Source organism: Mauremys reevesii, linkage group 23 (assembly GCF_016161935.1).
Source record: "Mauremys reevesii isolate NIE-2019 linkage group 23, ASM1616193v1, whole genome shotgun sequence".
Taxonomy (NCBI): domain Eukaryota; kingdom Metazoa; phylum Chordata; order Testudines; family Geoemydidae; genus Mauremys; species Mauremys reevesii.
Window position 1 is genome coordinate 7,294,734 of NC_052645.1, and position 22,181 is coordinate 7,316,914.

The 22,181-nt window shown below is 55.4% G+C and overlaps 1 protein-coding gene across 1 annotated transcript in view; it reads left to right on the top strand.

Annotated features, from left to right (window-relative positions):
• The first annotated feature begins 8,426 nt into the window (after nucleotides 1-8,426).
• FOXO6 (forkhead box O6) overlaps nucleotides 8,427-22,181 on the top strand; it is a 94,713-nt gene continuing 80,958 nt past the window's right edge. Inside the window, exon 1 of the mRNA XM_039511806.1 lies at nucleotides 8,427-9,690. Coding sequence (XP_039367740.1) covers nucleotides 8,836-9,690 — 855 coding nt within the window. The 5' untranslated portion in view covers nucleotides 8,427-8,835. The remainder of the gene's footprint in view (nucleotides 9,691-22,181) is intronic.

The following is a 22,181-nucleotide window of genomic DNA, read 5'->3' on the forward strand; positions in this document are numbered from 1 at the left end:
CCAATCAATTGCGATAAACCAACCAGAGACGAGATCAGAAAAGCCATCACCATGATGAAGAACAGGAAGGCGGCTGGACCTGATGATATCCCAGCAGAGGCCCTGAAAGCAGACCTGGATGCTTCAGTGGAAATGCTGTACCCCCTCTTTGAGAAGATATGGGAAGAAGAAGTGATTCCGGCTGACTGGAAAGAGGGATATCTCATCAAAATCCCCAAGAAAGGAGACCTCAGCAACTGTGCCAACTATAGAGGAATCACACTCCTGTCGGTGCCAGGGAAGGTCTTCAACCGAGTCCTCTTAGAGAGAATGAAGGATGCCGTCGATCCACAGCTACGAGATGAACAGGCAGGTTTCCGGCAGAACAGATCATGCACGGACCAGATAGCAACGCTCCGCATCATAGTCGAGCAGTCTATGGAGTGGAACTCCTCGTTGTACATCAACTTTGTTGACTATGAGAAAGCATTCGATAGCGTGGATCGAGAGACCCTCTGGAAGCTCCTTCGGCACTATGGCATCCCAGCAAAGGTGGTCAACCTGATCAAGAATTCATATGATGGCATACACTGTAGAGTGATCCACGGAGGGCAGCTCACAAACAGCTTCCAGGTGCGAACCGGAGTCAGACAAGGATGCTTGTTGTCACCACTTCTCTTTCTTCTCGTCATCGATTGGATTATGAAGACATCCACTTACAAGCATAGGAATGGAATCCAATGGTCATTGTGGACCCAGCTTGATGACCTGGACTTTGCCGACGACCTTGCACTCCTTTCGCACAGTAAACAGCAGATGCAAGAGAAGACCAACGTAGTGGCAGCCACGTCATCACAGGTTGGCCTCAACATCCACAAGGACAAGACCAAGATCCTTAGGATCAATTCCATCAGCAACGACCCAGTCACACTGAATGGAAGCCCCCTGGAAGAAGTGCAGTCCTTCACCTACCTAGGTAGCATCATCAACCAGCAGGGTGGCACAGACGCAGACATCAAAGTAAGGATTGGTAAGGCAAGAGCAGCCTTCTTACAGCTCAAGAACATCTGGAGCTCCAGAGAGCTGTCTTTGGCAATAAAGATTCGACTGTTCAACTCCAACGTGAAATCAGTCCTACTGTATGGAGCTGAAACCTGGAGGACAACCAAAACAACCACCAGGAAGATCCAGACCTTCATTAATAGCTGCCTCAGAAGGATTCTCCAGATCCGCTGGCCAGACACCATCAGTAACATCCACCTCTTGGAGAGGACCCATCAACTCCCAGCAGAGGAAGAAATTAGAAGGAGAAGGTGGGGCTGGATAGGACATACACTACGCAAGCAGCCAACCAACATCACCAGACAGGCACTGCAGTGGAACCCCCAAGGCAAGCGGAAAAGAGGCCGCCCAAGAAATACCTGGCGACGCGACCTTCAGGTTGATAGCAAAAAAATGGGCTATACCTGGAACCAGCTAGAGCAAATGGCCCAGGATAGAAGACTATGGAGATCTGTGGTTGGCGGCCCATACCCCGGTTGGGGTGACGGGCATGAATGAATGAATGACGCTGCAGAGGAAGGCAGAAACATCCCAGGATCTCAGTCAATCTGATCTGGGGCAAAATTCCTTCCCACTCCCAAATATGGTGATCAATTAGATGCTGAACATGTGGGCAAGACCCACCAGCCAGACACCTGGGAAAGAATTCTCTGTAGTAACTCAGAGCCCTCCCCATCACTGGCCATTCAAATATCTGCTAATAGCAGCCGTGGGCCACTGTCCGGAATCTCATCATACCATCCCAGCCATAAACGTATCAAGCTCACTCTTAAACAAATTTGATTTTTTGCCCCTCACTACTCCCTCTTAGAAAGCTGTTCCAGACCTTCACTCCTCAGATGGTTAGAAACCTCCATCTAATTTCAAGCCTATACTTGTTGATGGTCAGTTTATATCCATTTGTTCTCGTGCCAACATTTGCCCTTAACTTATATAACTCCTCCCTCTCCCTGGTGTTTATCCCTCTGATATATTTATTGAGAACAGTAGTATCTCCCCTCAGCCTTCATTCTGTTAAACTAAACAAGCGAAACTCCTTTAGTCTCCTCTCGTAAGGTAGGTTTTCCATTCCTCGGATCAGTCTAGTAGCCCTTCTCTGCACGTGTTCCAGTGCCTTGTATAATTGCAACAACACTTCCCTGTATCTACTGGATATACCTCACCTGATGCATCCTAAAATTGTATTTGCCTTTTGCATCACACTGGCGGCTTGCAATCATCCTGTGATCGACCAAAACACTGAGATCTTTCTCCTCCTCTGTCGCTTCCAACAGATACACCCCCAGATTATAACAAAAAATGTTATGGCTAATCCCTAAATGCATGACCTTGCTCTTTGCACGATTAAATTTCATCCGATTTCTATTACTCCAGTTTTCAAGGTCAATCAAATCTTGTATGATATTCCGGTCCGCCTCTGTATTGGCAGTACCTCCCAACTTTGTGTCATGTGCAAATTTGATTAGCTCACACCCAATTTTTGAGTCAAGGTCATTAATGAAAATGTTAATAAGATTAGTCCCAAGACCGATCCCTGAGGAACACCACTAGTAACCTCCCTCCAGCCTGGCCTTTCACCATGACCTGTTGTAGTCTCCCCTTTAACCAGTTCCTTACCCAACTTTCAATTCTCATATTAATCCCCATCTTCTCCAATTTAAGTAATATTTTTCCATGTGGAACTGTATCAAATGCTTTATTGAAATCCAGGTAGATTAGATCTACTGCATTTCCTTTGTCTAGAAAATCAATTATCTTCTCTGGTCTGGCACAATCCACCTTTTGTAAAATAATATTGTGTTTTACTCCAGTTACCATTTACCTCTATGTTCTTAACTACTCCTTCTCAAATTTATTCTAAGATCTTGCATACAACTGAAGTCAAACTAACAGGCCTGCAGTTTCCTGGATCACTTTCCCCCCCACCTTTCTTGGATACAGTTACAGTATTTGCAATTCTCCAGTCATATGGCATGACCACTGAGTTTTTGGATTAAAAATCCTTGCTATTGGACTTGCAATTTCTTGAGCAAGTCCCCTTAATATTCTTGGATGGAGATTATCTGTGTCCCCCTATTTGGTCCCATTAAACTGTTAGAGTTTGGCTTCTACCTCCGATGTGGTAATTTCTACTTCCATATCCTAGTTCCCATTAGCCACCTGGCTACTACCCCTATGTTCTTCATTACCCTTATTAAAAACTGAGGCAAAGTATCTGTTTAGATGTGGGGCCAGGCCTAGATTTTCTTTAATCTCCCCGCCCCCATCCTCAGTGCTGAGCAGTCCCACTTCGTCTTTCCTTGTTTTCTTTTTATGTATATGGCTAAAGAGCCTTTTACTATTGGTTTTAATTCCCTTTGCAAGGTCCAACTCAGCTTGGCTTTTGGCAGCTCCATGTGTCTCTGTTCATGCTTGCCTGGCTTCTTAGAGGCCCTGGCTGTGCTGGGAATTTGGCCCTTCTCCAGTGCAGGTGCTTGGCATTCAAAAGGGCTGCCACTCCCTCTGTGTCCTCAACCCACCCCTGCTTGGCAGCACACAGGCTCTGGAGATGGATTGCTGTGAACAGGCATGATTGCATGTGCAGAGCGCACACCTTTCACACCTGGCTGGGGTCAGCCCTCCAGCTGTGCTGGCAAAAGGCCAGCCTGCAGCAAGAGGCTGAGCGGAGCCTCCCAGCACCTCAAACACCTGGGTGCCCAGCTTGGATCCGGGCCCCTGGGAACACATGCTGATGATACAGGAAAGGGCTCTGGAAGGAGCTGCATCCAGCTTCTTCTTGGGCTGGGGGAGGAAGCAATGGGGAAATAAATGTACCTCCCCCACATTCCCCCAAAATAAACCATGCACACTGCCATGCACACTGGTGGAAATGAGTACAAACCCCATTGAAGCCAATGGAGTTATGTAAAATCAGGCCTTCCCAGCATTGCAACTCTTGCAATGTTTGTCTTAAAGTCTCAGCTCCATGACTACAGGAGACTCTCAGCTTCCATCTGAAAGACAAGTACATTTCCAGCTCTTCTGGTTGCAGAGAAAAGCTTGAAAACGTGACCCAGTGTGACCTATTGGCTCCAGAACCAGAAAGCAAATAAACAGATCCCAAATGTATTAATTTTTAAGCCAATCTCCTCATTTTGGGGGCCTGACCCATGATTTTTGAATGCTCATGATTTCTGAACGGCTGCATTTGGATGCCACAAGAAGCCAGACTGACCAGAATATCTTAGTATTTGGGGTTACGTGCAGTGTTGTTGTAGTCGTACTGGTCCCAGGATATTAGAGCGATAAGGCAGGTGGGATAGTTTATTTTATTTGGGGTTATGTTACTCAGGGCTTATCTACACTTGAAATGCTACAGCAAAACAGCTGCACGGCTGTTGCAAGCACTTCAGTGTAGACACTATCTACCCCGACAGGAGGGGTTCTCCCATCAGCATAGGTAATCCACACCCCGGGAAGGTAGTAGGTAGGTTGACGGAAGAATTCTTCCATCGACCTAGCGCTGCCTATTCTGGGGTTAGGTCCACTTAACTATGCCGCTCAGGGGTGTGGATTTTTCACACCTCTGTGTGATATAGTTAAGATGTTTTAATTTTCTAATGTAGACCAGGCCTCACAGACACTTCTCATTTATGCAGCCAAAATAATGAGATCAAAACTTCCCAGGAGCTCCCTCGGAACTGAAATATGCATTTAGCCACATTAATGTGTCCTGCCCTAGAAGCATTATGTAATCAGTCATGTGACCCTACAAAAATACAAGCCCAGATGAGAGAGGCACCGGAGCTGCACAATTTGAATCCAGATCTGGGTTCCACCATCCCAAAGGTTTGGGGGCATTCAGGTCTGGGGGTTTAGTTCAGCCCATTATAAAAATATGGGGTTGTTTACACAATGTGGCTCTGAGGCCAGGTTTCAAACATGCCCAAAGCTCAGGGGTGTTTCCTTTGGGCTGATCTCTAGTACAGACACAAATGCTAGGCAGCATCATCACTGGTTCTGGGCAGTACTCTGATCTGAGGTATAAACAGACAGCTTACAAATTCCACACACTGTTAAACAAACGTAGGATCATTCCATCAGCAATTCGAAGTGGAGGGAGCAGATATTGTGTAGGGGGCTCTGAGGGGTAGAACCAGTAACAGAGACAAAGGGAAAATTTATGCTGAAGATCAAGAAACCTTCCTAACACTGCAGTGCATTAGGTGGAATAGTCTGCCAGACGGAAGTGGTGGAAACTCCATTGTCTGGGCCATTTAAAACTAGGCTGGACAGTGTCATGAGGAATATGCTCCGGAAATCGATCCTGCCCTGGTCCCTGGAGGCATGGATCTCTGCCTAAAGGACTTTTCAGTCTCTAGTTCTAAGATTCTGAGAAAATACTGAGAGAGAAAACATTTAATTTTACATTTCAGACAACAGAAAACATCACAAGCGATTATTTTTATAATAATAATTTATAATGAGCATCTATTTAATAATAATATCGAGCTCTTACAAAGCACTTTCATTGGCAGGTCCCAGTATAGAGGGTCTTTCATCCCAGAAGATGCTACGGCACATTACAAACTACGCTCGTTCAGCTGCAGTGAAATGCAGCCACCTGCTGCATTGCCAGGCCTTTTAGCTAAGGGCGCTGAGCTAGCCTCATGGATACAGGAAAAAGGCAAACAATTGGTTTGACGTTGGTGTGCCAGAAGTTGGTCCTGGCAGGTACCACCAGGATTGGAGACCTCCTGGACTACAACCGGGGGGACTGGGTGGAACCTGGGGTGGGGGTGGGGGGGTTGACCAGAACATGGTTCTCCACCCCTCGCACCCCACAGCACATGTTCCAGGAGGTGAGACCAGCTTTATCACCAGCCTCTTGGACCTTCTTTGAGCAAGTCCTGCAGGAGGGTGCTCCCTGCCTGCCCCTCAGCCTTGGCCCTCCAGATCTTGTAATTGGGCCCCCACCCCACAAGCCCCGGCTGTCCCCTCTACATAACCTGATCTGGCTGTGTGACATGCAGCCAGTCCATTTTCAAACTGTGCCTAGGAAACAGCTGTACATGCTCATGTGCCACACGTTTCATTTCCTCACCCTCATATCCTGCCCAGACACCAAGTGGCGGGATGTACTACCATCTGTGGAGGTGAGGAACCCTGGTGGGTCAGCCTGTACTCCACTTGATCCCATGACCCTCTGGGGATATTAGTTGGCAGCTCCTTCACGGAGCCATAAGCATGGGAGTGTACTTGGCGCAGTTCACCCCATTTCCTGATGCCTGCCCCTTCTGTGGCGTGAGGAAACCATGGCATACATCTATCTTGAGTGCACCAGGCTACAGCCCCTTTTCTGACTCCTTCAGAGCCTTCTCCTTAGATTCTGGCTGCACTTTTCCACACACTTCCTGATTTACACAGACTCTATCAGTGGCCCCATGAAGTCGCGAGACCCCCTCCTGGCACTGACCAAGGCCATCCACCATACCAGCAGGAGGTTGTAGGATGGGGAGGTGCTCTGCCATTGTGGGGCCTGTTTCTGCACCTCCCTTAGATCATGTATCCTGGCAGAGCTCCTCCATTGGCTCCCTGGATGCTTTCGAGAAGCAGTGGGCGCTGTCTGGGGTTCTCTGCTTGGTGTCCTCCTCTGGCTCCCTGCTTTTGACCCTATAACCCTGCTTTGTCATTTGTTGTCCCGCGACTTTATTTGAATCCTGGGTCTAGTGACTCCTCCCCTTAGGCTGGGTGACGGGCCTCCTGATGCGGACGGGCCCTCCTGGGAATTCAGTAGGTACAAGCAGCGGATCCTTTGTGTCTCATGTGGCTTGGTTCAGGGGCCTGAGCTCTGGGTGCTGGGGACGGCGGGGCTCTCGAATATGACCAGGACTGTGTGTGCCTGAGGGACGGCAGGGCTCTCAGATGTGGGGGCGCTTTGGGGGGGGGGGCAGGAGGGCGCTCGAATATGGGCGGGACTGTGCATGCCTGAGGGAGGGCAGGGCTCTCAGATGTGGGGGCTTTGGGAGGAGGGGGGCTGTCGAATATGGGCGGGACTGTGTGTGCCTGAGGGAGGGCAGGGCTCTCTGATGGGGGGGGCTTTGTAGGGGGGGCAGGAGGGCTCTCGAATATGGGCAGGACTGTGTGTGCCTGGGGGAAGGCAGGGCTCTCAGATGTGGGGGGGCTTTGTGGGGGGGCAGGGGCCTCTCGAATATGGGCGGGACTGTGCGCGCCTGTGGGAGGGCGGGGCTCACAGATGTGGGGGGGGCTTTGTTGCGGGGCAGGAGGGCGGGGCTCTCTGCACAATGTCAGGGCCCTTGGCCCAGGGAAGGCGGGGCTTGTGGGGGCGGTGCTATATGTTCCTTGGGAAACGTGGCTTTTCGGCGAGTGGGCGGGGCTTTGTGTCTATGGGCGGAGCTTTATGTCAAGTGGGCAGGGTTTGTGTGTGGGCGGGGTCTGTGGGGCGTAGGGCTCGGGGGTTAGGTGAGGGGCGTGACTCTGTAGTAAGTAGGCGGGAGACTATGGGGGCAGGATCTAACGCGAAGGGGCGGGGCAGTGGGCAGGTCCGTAGCGGAAGGGCGTGGCGGTGGCTGTGGTCTCGCTCTGACTGGCTCCGAAACTCCGTTGCCCTGGGTTACTCACCGATACAGCAGGTAGCCTGACGTCATTGGTGGGCGGAAACCTTTTGCGAGCGAGACTTGTGTGCCCCGCCCCGTTAGGAGGCTTCCCATCGGCCCAATGGGAAAGCGCGATGGGCCGGGCCTGGGCCGCGTTCTTCCAATGAGAAGGGGGCGGTCGGTTCGGGCCGCTATACGGGGGGGGGGGGCAGCAGCACGCGCCCTCTGGCCCAGCGAGGCCTGCCTGGGGGAGCCCGGGCAGCAGAGGGAGGGGGAAGCAGGACGGGGGGGAAGGAAGGGGGCAGGCAGTTGGGGGGGCAGGCGTGGGGGGAGGGAGGAAGGGGGATGGGTAGTTGGGGGCCAGTTGTGAGGGGTGGGTAGTTGTGGGAGGCGTGGGGTTGAGGCGGTTGTGGGGCGGGGTCGCTGCTGGAGGCGGGAGTCCCCCGCAGCCCGCCCCGCTCCGGCGCTAGCCCTGGGGAGGGGCCGAGGCGGGCGGGGACGGCCCGGCCGCTGTCCCCGCCCCGCGCCCCGCCCCTCCCGGAGGTGCCGCCGGCTGCGGTGGCGGGCGCTGCTGGTGCGTTGGCGGCGCGGGGCACGGCGCAGAGGACAGGGGCAGCCGCCGCCTCAGCATGGTGCCGTCCAGCCCCGTCCCGGGAGAGAGGCGGCGTCAGCCCAGGGCGGCGGCAGCGGGGAAGGCGCAGCGCGGAGCTGGGGCCCGCGGCGCCGGCAGGTGCTAGGTGCGGGGCGTGTGCCCGCCGGAACCGCGCTGCCTGGCCGCTCTCGGGCTCGGCTGCGGTGGATGCCACTTTTGCCCAGGCGGCGGGATCCGCCAGTCCCGGGCCGGGAGCCGGCCGCTGCCAGGTGCGTGCGGCCGTGAGCATGCCCGCCTCGGCTCCGCCGCCCTGCCACCCACCTGCCGGGGAGCGGCCAGCCCAGCCGTAAGGAGGGGCAGCCCTGCCTGCCGCCGGAGCCCTGCCCTCCCAGCCCCCGATGACCTGATCTCGCCTCCTCTCTGTGTTCCCGAGGGGGCCGGCGTGAGAGAGCCGGGCTCAGCCCGCCCCAGGCTGCCCTGCTACTTGCCCAGGTGACCAGCTGGGATCCCCGGACTTGCCCGCAGCCTTCCCGGGAGGGCTCCTCGCCCGCCCGCCGCCCGGGCTCCGGAGCATCTGTTGCTGACTGAACAGCCTGGCCCCGATGGATGCAGCCGCCCTCGCCAGCCCCCGCCCGCCATGCCCTTCTGGCTGAGCCCCCCGGCACTGGGGCCGTTCCTTACGGGGGAGCTCCGCGCCCGTGCCTGCCTCGGGAGCCCCCATCGCGCAGCCCCCCATCTGAGCTCTCGCGTTACACTGCTGCTGGCTGCCATGGGGCTGGGGCCAGCTGCCTCCTAGGTGCCGGCGCTCGGCTTCGGACTGCTGTGCATCCTCTCCCCGCTGCCGGGGCCTCTTCTCCCCTCCCCGCTGCACTCCAGGGTCGGCCCCGGGGGCTGCCGTCCTCCCCCGCCCCCTGCCTCTGCCGTGAGCGCTCGTCCTGGTCCGCTCCCCGCCGTCTCTCCCTCTCCCCGGCCGTGCGGAAACCTGCCGTGACTCCGCGGGGGAGGCGGAGCGGGGGGAACATGGAAGAGAAGCGGCAGGCGCATCAGGTTGAAATCGACCCGGATTTTGAACCCCAGAGCCGGCCCCGTTCCTGCACCTGGCCGCTGCCTCACCCCGACTTCCCCGGGGAGGAGGAGGACGGAGGCGCGGCGGCAGCCGGTGGCTCCCGAGCCCCCGCGGCCGGCGGAGCGGCAGAGGGCTCGGAGAACACGGGAGCCGTGGCGGATCGCAAAGCCGCTTCGGCGCTGCCTTCGCTGGGGGCGGATGTTGGACAGCTCCGCAAGGCGAAGAACTCGCGGCGCAATGCCTGGGGCAACCTGTCCTACGCGGATCTCATCACCAAGGCCATCGAGAGCTCCCCGGAGAAGCGGCTCACCTTGTCCCAGATCTACGACTGGATGGTCAGATACGTCCCCTACTTTAAGGATAAAGGAGACAGCAACAGCTCTGCCGGCTGGAAGGTACGTACAGCGCCCGCCTGGGGCAGAGCAGTGCCCGCGCCTCCCTGCCCGCAGGCGCCAGCCAAGTTTAATTTAAATCCATGTGTGCGACCAGGGAGGCTGTGTTGAATTAATCTGTGTGGTCAGGGGCTGCGCCTGCAGCTGCCCATTTCCATGAAGGGAGCGGACAGGTTTCTCTGTCTGTGCCATCAGAAAAACCTGCTCGGTCCCTGCTTGTGACCAGAGTTTCATTAAGGCGATACATGTGGTCCGAGGCTGGGGTCATATCAGTGCATGTGTGGCTAGGGGACAGGCAGCTTGATTTCTCTGTGTGATCAGAACTCTCGTTTTCTCCTAGAGCTGGCATAGGAGAGTTTTCCTATCCACATTTGTGCATCTGCAGATAGGGGAGCAGCAAGTTTTCCCAGCTTCTCTAGGGTGGGGAGAGAGAAAAGGTTCCTGTTGCCTTGTGTGTGTTAGCAGGGAGATCCCTACCAGGCTAACTTGTCTGCAGCAGCTCCCATTCACCTGTTCACCCATTCTGAATGGCCTGGCCGAGGGGTCATTCTGGCCCTCAGTTCTTGCTGCAGTTGTGTTATAACTGCCCATGCACCTGCCCATCTGGAAAGGACCCTGGGCAGCAGAAGCGGGGAGGTGCTTGTGTGTGCATGACTCTGTCTCCTGTTGGTGTTAATTGAAACCTGATTGCCCCTTCCCTCCCTTTTCCCCATGTGGTTATATTATAAATCTTTGTTCTTGGATTGCATTTTAGAGGAAGGAGTCTGAGAACAAGGGGTCTGGGGGAGAGGGGAGAAATCCATGTCTGTCACATGAGAAGTGACTGGCTCACCTCTGTCAGATGCTGGCAGGGCTAGTGGCCAGCAGAGCTGGAATCAGACATGTGACCGCGGTCTTGGCTCCGGGTCTGTCAGGATAAAAATTGGTGTTATGTTAGAAGCTGTCTTTGCCTGCCATATGTGAGCATTAGAGCATTATTAATTACAGCGCTGCCAATCCCCAGCACTGTGTGTGCGTGGGGGGTGGGAGGGGGGATTACATGGGTGATCGGGATTTTCCCAGCAGCATAATGTGCTTCTGTTGCATGGTCAGTAAGGTGAGATTAGGGGAGTCCTGTCCTACAGTCGTAGAGCTAAATATGCCTGCTTTGCCCAGAGAGGCTGTAGCATTGCTAAGTGTCTGACGGCAGCGCGGCAGAAGGCTCTTCACAAACAGGTGTGCTCCATAGAAATGGCTTTGTGAGGCGCCTTTCGCTGTACATGTGTGAGGCTTGGGCAGAGCAGGGTTTAACTCTTGCAGCGCTGTGAGGGGAAACAGGCACTGAGGTCTTTCCCCGCAGAAGGTGCTGTGCTTCCCTTCCCTCTCCTCATGTGCACGCACACAGCTCTCTGGTCTCTGGGTTTGGTTTCACTGGCAGCACTCCAAGCTGTTGCCTTTGGTTTGTTAAATATTTCTGTCAGCAACCATCGATCCCCTTACTGTGTTTTCCTGTGGAGCTGTGTTACGCTGACACTCCTAGAGCCAAGCGGTGGGGGGAGAGGCTGTGCTGAGCTCAGTCGCACCTGCTGGCTAAGGTGTTGTCTGTCACAGTACCCTGCCCAGTAGGAAAGGGCACTTACAAAATGACTGCCACTTGGAGACACACCTTGTGTTAGCAACACTTGGCAGAGTGGAGAGATTGCCTTGTGTCTAGATGGTGTCAGTCAACTAGTAGGTGGTTTCGCTTTACCCCTCCCCTAAACCCTGTTACCTCCAGTGTGATTAGTGGATAACAAGCAGTGTGTTCATTCATACTAGAGCTGCTGTGGGATATGGGCCAAACTCTATCCTGGCATTAGCGAATCCAGCTCCCATTGGGGACAGGAGGAGTTGGGCCCACTTCTGACCTTGCTGAGCCTACCCCCACCTCCTCCTAATGACTTGTAGGCTGCGCTGCTCTGGCCCCAGGGGATGTCATAGACTATCAGGGTTGGAAGGGACCTCAGGAGCTCATCTAGTCCAACCCCCTGTTCAAAGCAGGACCAACCCCAACTGAATCATCCCAGCCAGGGCTTTGTCAAGCCTGACCGTAAAAACCCCTAAGGATGGAGATTCCAGCACCTCCCTAGGGAACCCATTCCAGTGCTTCACCACCCTCCTAGTAGAAAAAGTTTTTCCTAATATCCAACCTAAATCTGCCCCACTGCAACTTGAGACCATTGAACCATGTCCCTGGCTGCTCTATAAGACCTTTGTGAAGAACTAACTCCAGTAGCTCAGGTGTGCAGATATCATGGTGGTCACTTATATTAGCATTGTCCCTGAGGTCCCCACTGAGAACAGGCCCCATTGTGCTAGGGGTTGTGTAGATGGGCTCTGCCCCATAAAGCTTATGCTTTACGTAGCCATGACAGACAAAAGGAGGATTGTTAACCTCACTCTACAGATGGTGGAACAGAGAAAGGCAGTGACTTGCTCACGCTGACACATGGAGTGTGTAGCAGAGCCAGGAATCCAACCTAGATCTCCTGAGTCCCAGTCCAGTGTTTTAACCTTAAGCCCATCCTCCTGGAGAAGGAGCCTCAACAGAACAGAGGAGAATGAGACTGTTTTACAGATATGTGCCAAGTAGAAGCTTCCGCTGTAAAGGAGAAAATTGTAGGGTGATGAGTACGTGGGGAACTCTGACCAAAGAGCACATGAAATCAGTGCTTAGGGACTGGTGGCAGACACACCCACTGAAGTATCAAGGGACTGGGAAGGGCTAGAGACAGCACAAGGTGGCTGGGGAAAGGTGTCTGAGTGGTAGTCATTAGAGAGCCACAAAACTCCATCACTGGAGGATGTGAGCACTGGGCTTCCTTGGGGAACTGAAATGTTATTGGGTGCTCCTAGGCAGATGCCACGTTCCACCCCAGAGGTGGTTGCATTTCAGTAGTGGGAAAAGAGATTCCCTTTCTATCTCTTTGTCAGCTCTCTGGGATGTTTGTGTTATTTAACGAGTGTAAAAAATGCTGTATGATTGCCAGATGTACAGGCTCCTGGAAGGATAAAGGGTTCTTATTATTGCTATGGTGGGAGGGGAGAAGGGGGCTTGGGGAGGGTGGGAGCAGTGGTGAGGAGTCGGCAAGTTTGCAAACTACGACCTCGCTAGAAGGAGACTGAGAGGGTTGAGGATTGTGTCTCTAGTGGCATGATGCTGGCACTGATGTGGCATATGGGAGGTGGAAATTTACCAGCTGGGATAAAAGCTTCTGCTCATGGGCAGAGCGCTGGCCGAGGGTGGTGTGTGGGCTGAGCGCCAGGTTTGGAGTGGGGCACAAAGCCTTTCCTTGTAACATGCTAGCACCAGGGGTTGAGCTGCCTGCAGCTTGCAAGCAGGACCAAAGGGGGTCCCCCTGTGGGCCGTGCGAGGATTCAGACAAGCACAGTGGGGCACTGCGCAAACCGCTAGGGTGGAGCTGGTAACAGGTTTGGGCTTGCAATCGTGCAAACGTCGGGATGAGCAGCGACTTTGGCCTTGCAGCAGTAAGGGCTTGAATGTAACTCTTGCTTTTGCAGCCCAACCTTGGACAGGGTGAGGACTAAGGGGTTTCCTGTCTGTGTCAGAATCGGGAACTATCCCCAGCATTCCCGCTAATGCACCTCGCTGTCTGTACGTCACGGCCCCCTGCAGCCCACAACTCAGAGGCCAGACAACTTCGTAGCATGATGGGCTGGTGCTCTCTAAAGCATCCACTAGGGAGCACTTGTGCATGATGCAGCTTGCACTGCTGCTTCCGTTCCCCACCGAGAGACTGGAGAGCATTCCTTATCTGCCCTGTGGGGCAGGGAGGGTCTCACCTACCTTCTGGAGCAGGCCACGTACCCTCACAGCGCCACGTGCACCTTAATAGCAACAGTGAGCAAAGATTGTTGTGTTGCTGCCGGCCCCGAGGGGAATCACTGATTTAATCAAGTGTTTGCATGAAAGGGGCTTCATCTGGAGCATGGCCTCCTCGTGGGAGCATGTTCTCCCTGGAGAATGACACCCTGAGACAGGCATGCAATTTGGGAAAGAGTGACTCACCTGGCCAGATGTGGCTGCTGGACACCCCCTCCCCCCTTGTGGAACGCACAATGCTGCAGCAAAGCTGGGAGCATGGTTGGAGCCAGGATGGGGTCTAGAGCCCCAGCACCTGCCTTGAGGGAGAAGAGAGGCTTGTGCACTCGGAGAGCCGAAGTTCTGCTGGGGCCTCTCCCAGCTCTGCTCCGAGGACATTAGGGCGGCAGGCCTGTGGACTCCTGCTCGGGAAACTGCTGCTGCAGCTGGGGAAGGAGGCAGGAACAAAGGATCCGTCAGGTGTTCAGCCATTTTTGGGCATTAGTGGGCAGTTTGTCTGGGCAGACCCCTCCGCCCTGCTTGGCAAAGGGATCCCAGGCAGCCGGGTGCATTCCATGACCCAGAGGATTTGGTAAAGGGATTGGGGGTAAGTGCAATTTGCCTCCTGGGCCCTGGCCAGAGGAGACCTATTCCCATGGATGGCAGGTAGTTCCCGCCCTGGCTCATGGCAAGTGGCGTTTCTGTGCCTCTTGCCCGGGCTGAGAGCAGGAGGGTTTGTCTGCAGTGTGGCACAGCTGCAGTAAGTAACGACTCATCTCTTGCAGCCTCCCAGTGACATTCAGACCGTGTCTGACACCTCCCACACAAGAACAGCTGTCAGCAAGCCGCCTGTCCAGTTCCCAGTGTTGCACAGTTAGCGGGAAGGCCCCATAGGGAGCACGAACGCGGTAGAACACCTCTGTGCGGGCCCTGACAGCAGCATTCCCTGAGGCACATGGCCCTTGTGAATTTGGGAAGAGTGGGGTTTCCAGTACCCCTGAGCCAGGACCCCTGGGAGGGTACATGGCTCTTTCCCTGTCTGTATCAGGGCACTCTGGACCCACATTCCCTGCCTGTGCTTGCTGTTGGGGGGGCCTGTAGCAGCCCCTGTGTGCTTTGGATCGATGTGCTAAATACCCCTGTGGTCTCCTTGTCCTTCTTGTGGTGGTTGCTAAACCTCTTGGTCCTGTGCTCCCGCAGTGATCCTTGCGTGCGCCGGAGGGGACCGCTTTCTCCTTTTCTCCGGCGGCCGAAGAAGCAAGGCTGCCATGGAGCTTTGCTGAGCCAGGCCACTGGGCTCTCTTGGCCGGGGTCAATGAGTCCTGTGTGTCCAGCAGCAGCCACACCTGAACTGGGGGTTGGGGGGGTGTTGGTTTGTGATCCTGTGACGTGTCCGTGTGCTATGGGTTCAATGGCAGACCTGCTGTCTCCCATGCAGCACCCCACGTAGCGTGGCAGGGAGCCTGGCCTGCCCAGTGCTCGGAGCTGGCACAACGTTTCTCTCTGCCTTCTCCCTGACAGTTTCTGCTCCTTTAATCTGGGGATGCGAGCGGGGGCTGGGAGGGAGCTGGTGAAAGGCCGAAGCACACACCCCACAGTGACAGCCTCTGTCTGCACCCTGTTTCCCAGGCCTCGCCCCGGACACTGTCCTGTCGGGTCCCTAACCCCAGCCTGCAGCACAGCTGCCTTCCTCCCCCTCCTGCCGCAGCAGAGCCAAGCCTGGCTCCCCCGGGAATGCCCTCCCCTCGACGCACAGCCCCCTCCACAGTGCCAATGGCGCTACGCTCCCCTGACTGCCCCCTCTCCTGGCACCAGTGCTGGCGGCGGGCGGACCTGGAGCAATGAGCTGTACACTGCTTATTGCAGAGGCTGCTCCTGCCCCAAGCCTGGGAGAGGCATCCTGGCTCTAAAGCGTTTCATTACTGACAGCAGTGTTGGAAGGGGGGCTCAGATAACAGGGCTTTGCCTTTCATGAGCCCGCTGTGCAAGTGTCATGATCCCAGTGCATTGCCCTGAACGAGGGTGAGGCTGCTGAGAAAGGGCTAACTCAAGCCTGATTTCTTGGGTGACTTGCCCCAGGCTACGCAGTGCTGGAACTGGGAGTTAAATCCTGACTCCTGACCTCCTCTGCCCACTGGACGCCGCCCCCCACCCCGAGCCAGGGCTCCTGCTCTAACCACTAGACTGGGCTTCCTCTCAGAGCCAAAAACCGAGCCAGGAGCTCCAGCTTTAACCCCTTTTGGAGCTCCTGACTCCTACCCTGCTCTAGACATGCAGCATTTCTCCTCCCCACAACCACACAGAGCCGTGCCTGGTGCTCGGCAGACCTGTTGTTCAGAAGGGGGCTCTCCAGGAATTGAATATGTCTTTCAGGGCCAACCTGCTGCGTATGGCAACTAGAGGGAAGCTGGGTGTCTTTGGGAATCTCTCCTGCACGCACACTGCTCCTGGTTGGCCCTCGGGCATTCTTTAGCGTTCACTGCCGTTTCCTCCTGCCCCAGACCTGCACAGGATGGTGGTTTCAGTGTCCTTGGGGGAGGGCTGAGTGGGCTTTGTCTCTGCAGTGAGAGAATGCAAGCCCAATGCCCAGCGATCTGAGTTCAGCTGGACTGTCTGGGAGCCTGCAGGCGAGATGCCAGACTGCTCAGAAGCCATGTTCTGCCCCTACCCGAGCCTAAGGGTGGGAATAGCTGCTGGAGCGGCCAAATAATGAGAGCACATTTTCTCTCCCCTCCTGGAGCCCTTTTCGTCCAGTCAGCTCACAGCCCTTTGCAGTCATTAACATCCCCTCCAATGGAGTGGGTGGCAGTAGCCCTGCCTTACATTTGGGGAAACTGAGGCACAGTGTTTAACTGACTTGCTTCCAGTGGCTAAAGGGGAGCTCTGCTCTGGAGTCCTGCTCAGGGGCATGTCCTGGGGACTCCCAGTATGCGATGTGAGTGGCAGCACACCCTCTGTGCTGTTATGCCAGGCACGTGCGCCAGAAACTGCTGCTTTTTCCCAGTGCGGGGCAGGCAGTGCCTGTGACTGACAGTTCTGCTTAATTAGGGAGTTGTTATTTTATCAATTCCAAAGCGCTTGAAGTTTTCTGCTCCAGCTCACGCTTTCCACTTGTTAATGGGAAACCAACACCCTCCATCAAAAGGCAGAAGCTCTGATTCTAAGTTTGACGTCCAAAATATAAGACTCAAGCAATCAGCTGGTGGATGGCTGCTTGATGTAGCTCTGACAGTGCTGAATGCTTTCCGTTCTGAGCCCTCCCTGGCCCATGGTGCACTTTGCCCTCAGCGGAACAGCACTGCAGCCATAGGCCAGGGAAGGCTTGCATAGGGGCAGGGTGGAAGACCCATTGCTTTGGACATTTCAGCTTGGGCTGAGTAAAGTGTGGCCCCTCCTACCCCGCTGCAAGGCAAGAGCAAGGTGAGTAATGCAGTGGGCATTATAATGTGATGGATTCATTTCTGGAACATAGCGCCCCCTCCCAGGAGGGTGGAGGAATGACAGGTAGCAGCTCGCTGCTGCCCATTGCCTGCTCCTCCCAGCACAAAGCAGCAAGAGCTGACGCTGCATGGAGAGAAGGAGCCCTTCGCTTCTCTGCTTGCTTTGAAATTCTCTATACATCCGCCCCCGCCCTGAGGGTGGTTTTGGGGCTTGGTCCGCATGCCATTATCCCGGGTTAATGAGAGGTGTGATTTTTAAACCCATTTAGTTAAACTGCTATAACCTCCTATGCAGCTGCTTTTATGTGGGTATAACTTAGGTCTGTCAGGAACTGATTAAGCCCTTGGAGGTCCGCATGGGGGTTTGCACTGGGCTGAAAATTGCACATTGGGAGTAGCTATCTCCTGTAGGCAGGCAGGGTCTGCACCGCTAACAGGTTGGAATGAGGGGTGGAATGGCTGAAGCGAGAGGTGGGGCAGGAAGTGAGGGGGTTAATGGGGAGCTGCTGAGCTTGGGGTGCCTGTCTGTTGTTATACCTGTCCCTGGGCAGCCCTCATGAGCCCAGATACTCTATTCCTCTGGCCCCCTCCCTGGGGGAAACACCCTCGCCTCTCTAGGGCTGTCAGCTTGGGCCCATGCTGCACCACCCGGGCCACCCACCAAGCTCCAGGTTGTTTCAATTTCCCATTAGCCCCATGCATCTGAGAGCAATGTTACTTTTGCTCCTGGGCAGCTGGTTCAGCAGCAGCGGCTGGCCACTGTGGAATCTCCGTGCCTCCCTTACTCTACTCTCCTTCCTCTCCATCTGTGGAGATCATTCCCCAGTGCCGCAGGACATTAGCGAGCTCCCTTTTCATGGGTGCCAGGTTTGTATCATTTTTGGTGGTGCTCAGAACATCTATAGGACAGACTGGGGCAACTGCCCCGGACCCTGTGCTTTGGGGGCCCCGTGCTTCAGGGGAATGCAGGGTCCAGGGTGACCTATGGGGTTAGCAGGGGACGTGGCGCTGGCAGCAGTGAACGACCCGGCCCCAGCCAGGGGCGGCTCTACAAATTTGGCCACCCCAAGCAATCATGCCCGGGAGGCGCCCCCGAGCCGCGGGAGCAGCGGACCTGCCGTGGGCATGACTGCGGAGGGTCCGGCTCAGGTGGACCTCCCGCAGCTGCGGACGGTTCGCGGCTCCGCTTCAGCTGCCGCAGTCATGCCTGCGGGAGGTCCAGCCGAGCCGCGGGACCAGCGAACCGTCCCGAAGCTCCGGTGGACCTCCTGCAGGCATGACTGCGGCAGGTCCACCGGCCCAGCCTGCCGCCCCCCTGGGAAAGGGCCGCCCCAGGCGGGTGCTTGCCCCGCTGGGCTCTAGAGCCGCCCCTGGCCCCAGCCCACCCTGCCAGCTCCCAGTGTCGCTCAGGGGAGGGGGCAGAAGCTGGAAAGAGGCAGGGTGGAGGCTTGGGGAAGAGGTGGATAGGGAGTGGGGCGGGGTGGGCTGGGGCCAGGTCGCTTGCTGCTGCTGGCACCAGGCCCCCCCCACTAACCCCCCAGGCTGCCCTGGACCCTGTGTCCCCATGAAGCACGGTTGCCCCAGTCTGTCCTATGGATGTTCTGAGCACCCTAGTCACATCCCTTGGCCATCCCTCAGAGCTGTGTGTTGGTGACAATGGCTCTCGAAGTGCGGGGAGTGATGGAGCCAGCTCTTCCTAAACCCCTGGGGTCTAGCTGTGTGTGTGTGTGGGGGGGGGCGTTAGCGGTGGCAGGAGAGCTGGGGTATGAGCACAAGGGATCCTCGCTAGCAGGGCTCCTCTCCTCCCCACATTTCTCTGGGCGCTCGGGGAGGTTTTCATCCTTTTTTCCCCTCTGAGTTGCTTCTCATGCAGCGCTAACTGCTGAAGTAACACAAACCTGCTAAATGGTCCAGCTTTATGATAACATAAAAATGATACTACAGCAGTGAGTGGGGCTTTATTAACCCCCAGGGAGAGGCTCCAAATGAACAGCTTGCTCTGCTCTGAGCTCTCTTTTCCCTTTATTTTTAATAACCACTGGAATATAAACTACACTTCAGCTGCTGGGGACTAGCAGGAGCACTTCCAGGAGGTCGCTCTCCAGCAGTCTGCTGCTGCCTCTCCCCCGCTCTGTCTCTCTTCCTTGCTCGCTGCTGCCTGACACTGGGAGGCAAGTGCCAAGATTCCTGGGCTAGGAAATGGATTTCCTGGCATTTGGAATTGTACTTAAAAGGCCTTGTAAATATTTTGGATTGACTCTGATCAGTTCAGGCTCAGCGCGGTGGCTGCTCTGAGATCCTGGACGCAGAAGGGCCCAGGTCATTAAAGGTGCTGAGGTACCAGGAATGGGCCCCAGGATCTGCTCTGTGCTGCTGCCCTTTGGAGAGTGATTTCCCAGGGACGCTCTCTGCTGGGACTGGTGTCTGTGCACCCTGCCTACTGCTCTAGGGCCACATTCTCAGCTGGTGTAAATCACCATCAGTCCATTGCAGCTCATGGGACTACATCATTTTACTCCAGCCAAGGGTTTGGCCTCTCATTTTAGATATCCTCAGTGGGGGCAGAGAGGGGAGCAAGAGGGAAACTGGGAAAAAGCAGGGTCCCCCATCCTCCCTCCACACACGACGAGGCTGGTGTGCTTAGACCACTGACTGCATTCTGTCTCAGCGCTGGCCTTGGGCTTCATCTGCCCAGCAAAGCGCCTGGAGAGAAGCCTGACAGACAGACAGCGTCCTGTCCCCCGAGTGATTCGCAGCATGTTCTCACCGAGCAGTGTGTTCCATCCCCTCGCAGGCCAGTGGTGATGGCAGGAAGGCCAGGAGCGTGGATTCCTTCGCAATATGTGGGGCACATACTGCCTATGGAAGGGTGGGCTGCTCTGTTCTCCCAGTGCCCATCAAAGGTCAGGTTCTAGGAGCCCCCCCATTCACCTCTTGCATCACTCAGTTCTGGTATTCGTCTGTTCTAGGTGGAGCTGGTACTGCCACCTATAGTGAAGTTTGCCCTTTCCATTATAAGACCCTGTTTTCAGTTGCTTATAACTTTGCCAAGCATTAGCCATTTGGGCTGAAGCTTTCCACTCTGGGTTTCTGCCTCGGGCTGAATGTTTTGGAAGGTTTCAGTGAAAACGGTTGGGCTGTTTTCAAGAATGAAATGAGGGAAAATGTGGTGTTTTGCTGATGTTAAAAAAAAATCTTCGGGTTCTGTAGAAGTGCCAGCGCCTCATGCTTTATACCCGGGACTTGGAGTTTATCAGGGGGCTGAGCCTAGTGGCAGGGATGTGTCTTTTACTGTTCTCATGTTAAAACACCCACATTTGGCTAAGTTAGAAACTGCTGAACAATCACAGTTTGCACATGCTCAGTAGAGACTTGTTAGAACTTGGCCGCTAAATTCTCTGTAGATTCCTCCTGCGCTCAGCATGCTGCAGGCCGGGGCTGCAGTGGCCAAACAGGACTTCCCCTGCAATTGCTTCTCCCAGCTGTTGGGGACTGATACAACTCTGGGCACCAGAAATGAGGGTGTCCTCTGTGCTCTTAATGCAGTCCTGCTGTCTCTGGGTCAAGGTGGGGGAGGAGACTAGGCTGTGTGACGACTGCAGAGGGAGGGAATATGAGCTGGGCTGGGGGCAGAGGGAGCAGTGGAGGGAGAAGCAGCCTGGGTGGAGACTGGGTCTGGGAGCCAGGGGGAAAGACTGAGATCAGACAAGGACCTGGGTTGGAGGGAGACTAGGACTGGGTAAGGGCGAAGCCTGGGACTAGGATGAGGAGGCAGGACAATGGCCAGGGTGGAAGGGGTCAGACATGGAGACACCAGCAACAGCAGAGTCTGTGGCCCGTAGAGCAGAGGTCTGCACAGTGGATTTCCTGCTGCCCCATGATGCCATGTGATGGAATTGGGGGGTGCTGCCTTTCCAACCCTGCTGCTGTGCCCCGCATGGCAGCACCCTGTCAGGAAGTAGGTTGTTGCCCACCCAGCTGTGTTTATTTCCCCCTCTCTGCTGGCAGTCCTGTCCCTGCTCACATTACTTTTAATTAGCCAGACGCTTCCTGTCCGCTCCTCTCTCCTGCTGAAGGTGCCTGGTTATTGCGAGGTGAAAGGCACTTTGGGTTACAGAAGGACACTTGGAACAGGTTACCCGCTTGCTGCTGAAGCTCATTTTGGACGGCATCTGTTCATTATTATGTGTTGGCTTGGCCGCTTGCCAGCAAGGCAATCCGAAAGCCCGACACAGACGTTGCTTTCAGCCGGTGGAGGAGAGAGGCTGCTCTCCCTGTCTCTGCCTCACCCCAGGAAGGGGGAACACAGGCGCTCACTGTAGAACCATGGTGCTGGCGCTGTGTAGTCACAGAGGAGTGCATGGGCATGGGCATCCTCCCCTTGGAAACAGGGAGAGCCCAGCTTCCTAGAGCAGGGAACAGCAGCAGCTAATGCCTCCCCACAAGCCCCTTGCTGACGTAGGGGAAACTGAAGCACAGAGCAGCAAAGCCCACATTTAGCTGAGGGGGGAATAGACCCCAGGAGTGTTGGCCCCTTGCTCTAACTCCCCATGTGGGTTAATGTCTGGCAGGGAGAGCTGAGCTCTCGCAGTCCTCGGTCTCACACACTCCATTGCCTGAGCACCCACCATGCCAGCCTGTCTTCCTGTTCTCTTCCCAGCATCTGCCTCTCTCTGGTTCTGGAGAGCTGCAGCCCGTGCTGCTGGCTGGAAGCCTCATCATACGCCTCGGTCCCTGCACTCCGCCCGGCTGCGGCCTGGGGGCTGGAAACATGGAGAGCTTTCCTAGCATGGATCCCGACAAGGCTGAGGAGTTGAGGGAATGGACCAGCCCTGCTCCCAGGTTGAGTACCTGGCTCTGCATCTGCTGCTCACTGCCTCCAGTGCGTTGTTATAGCAGGACAGCCTGGAGACGTGGCTCATCTCACTGCTCCCCCAGACCCTGCGTGTCCCCCGCAGCCCTGCCCGGGGAGTGGTGGGGAGGCCTCCGGGAGCCAGCACAGTAGTGGTGGTTGTGTAGCACTTGGGGATGATGGCAGGGTCCCTGTTTTCCTCTGGTGTTGGGAGAAGGCCAGGGGAGTCACTGCCCATTGGCCCTAGGTGGCACTGGGCTGGGAACTCCAAGATCTGGGTCCGTCCTGCTGCCCATGTGAATCCGAGAGCAGTGGAGGCCAGAACATGTGTGTTCAGCAATGAGCTGCTTGGTGTCAGGGC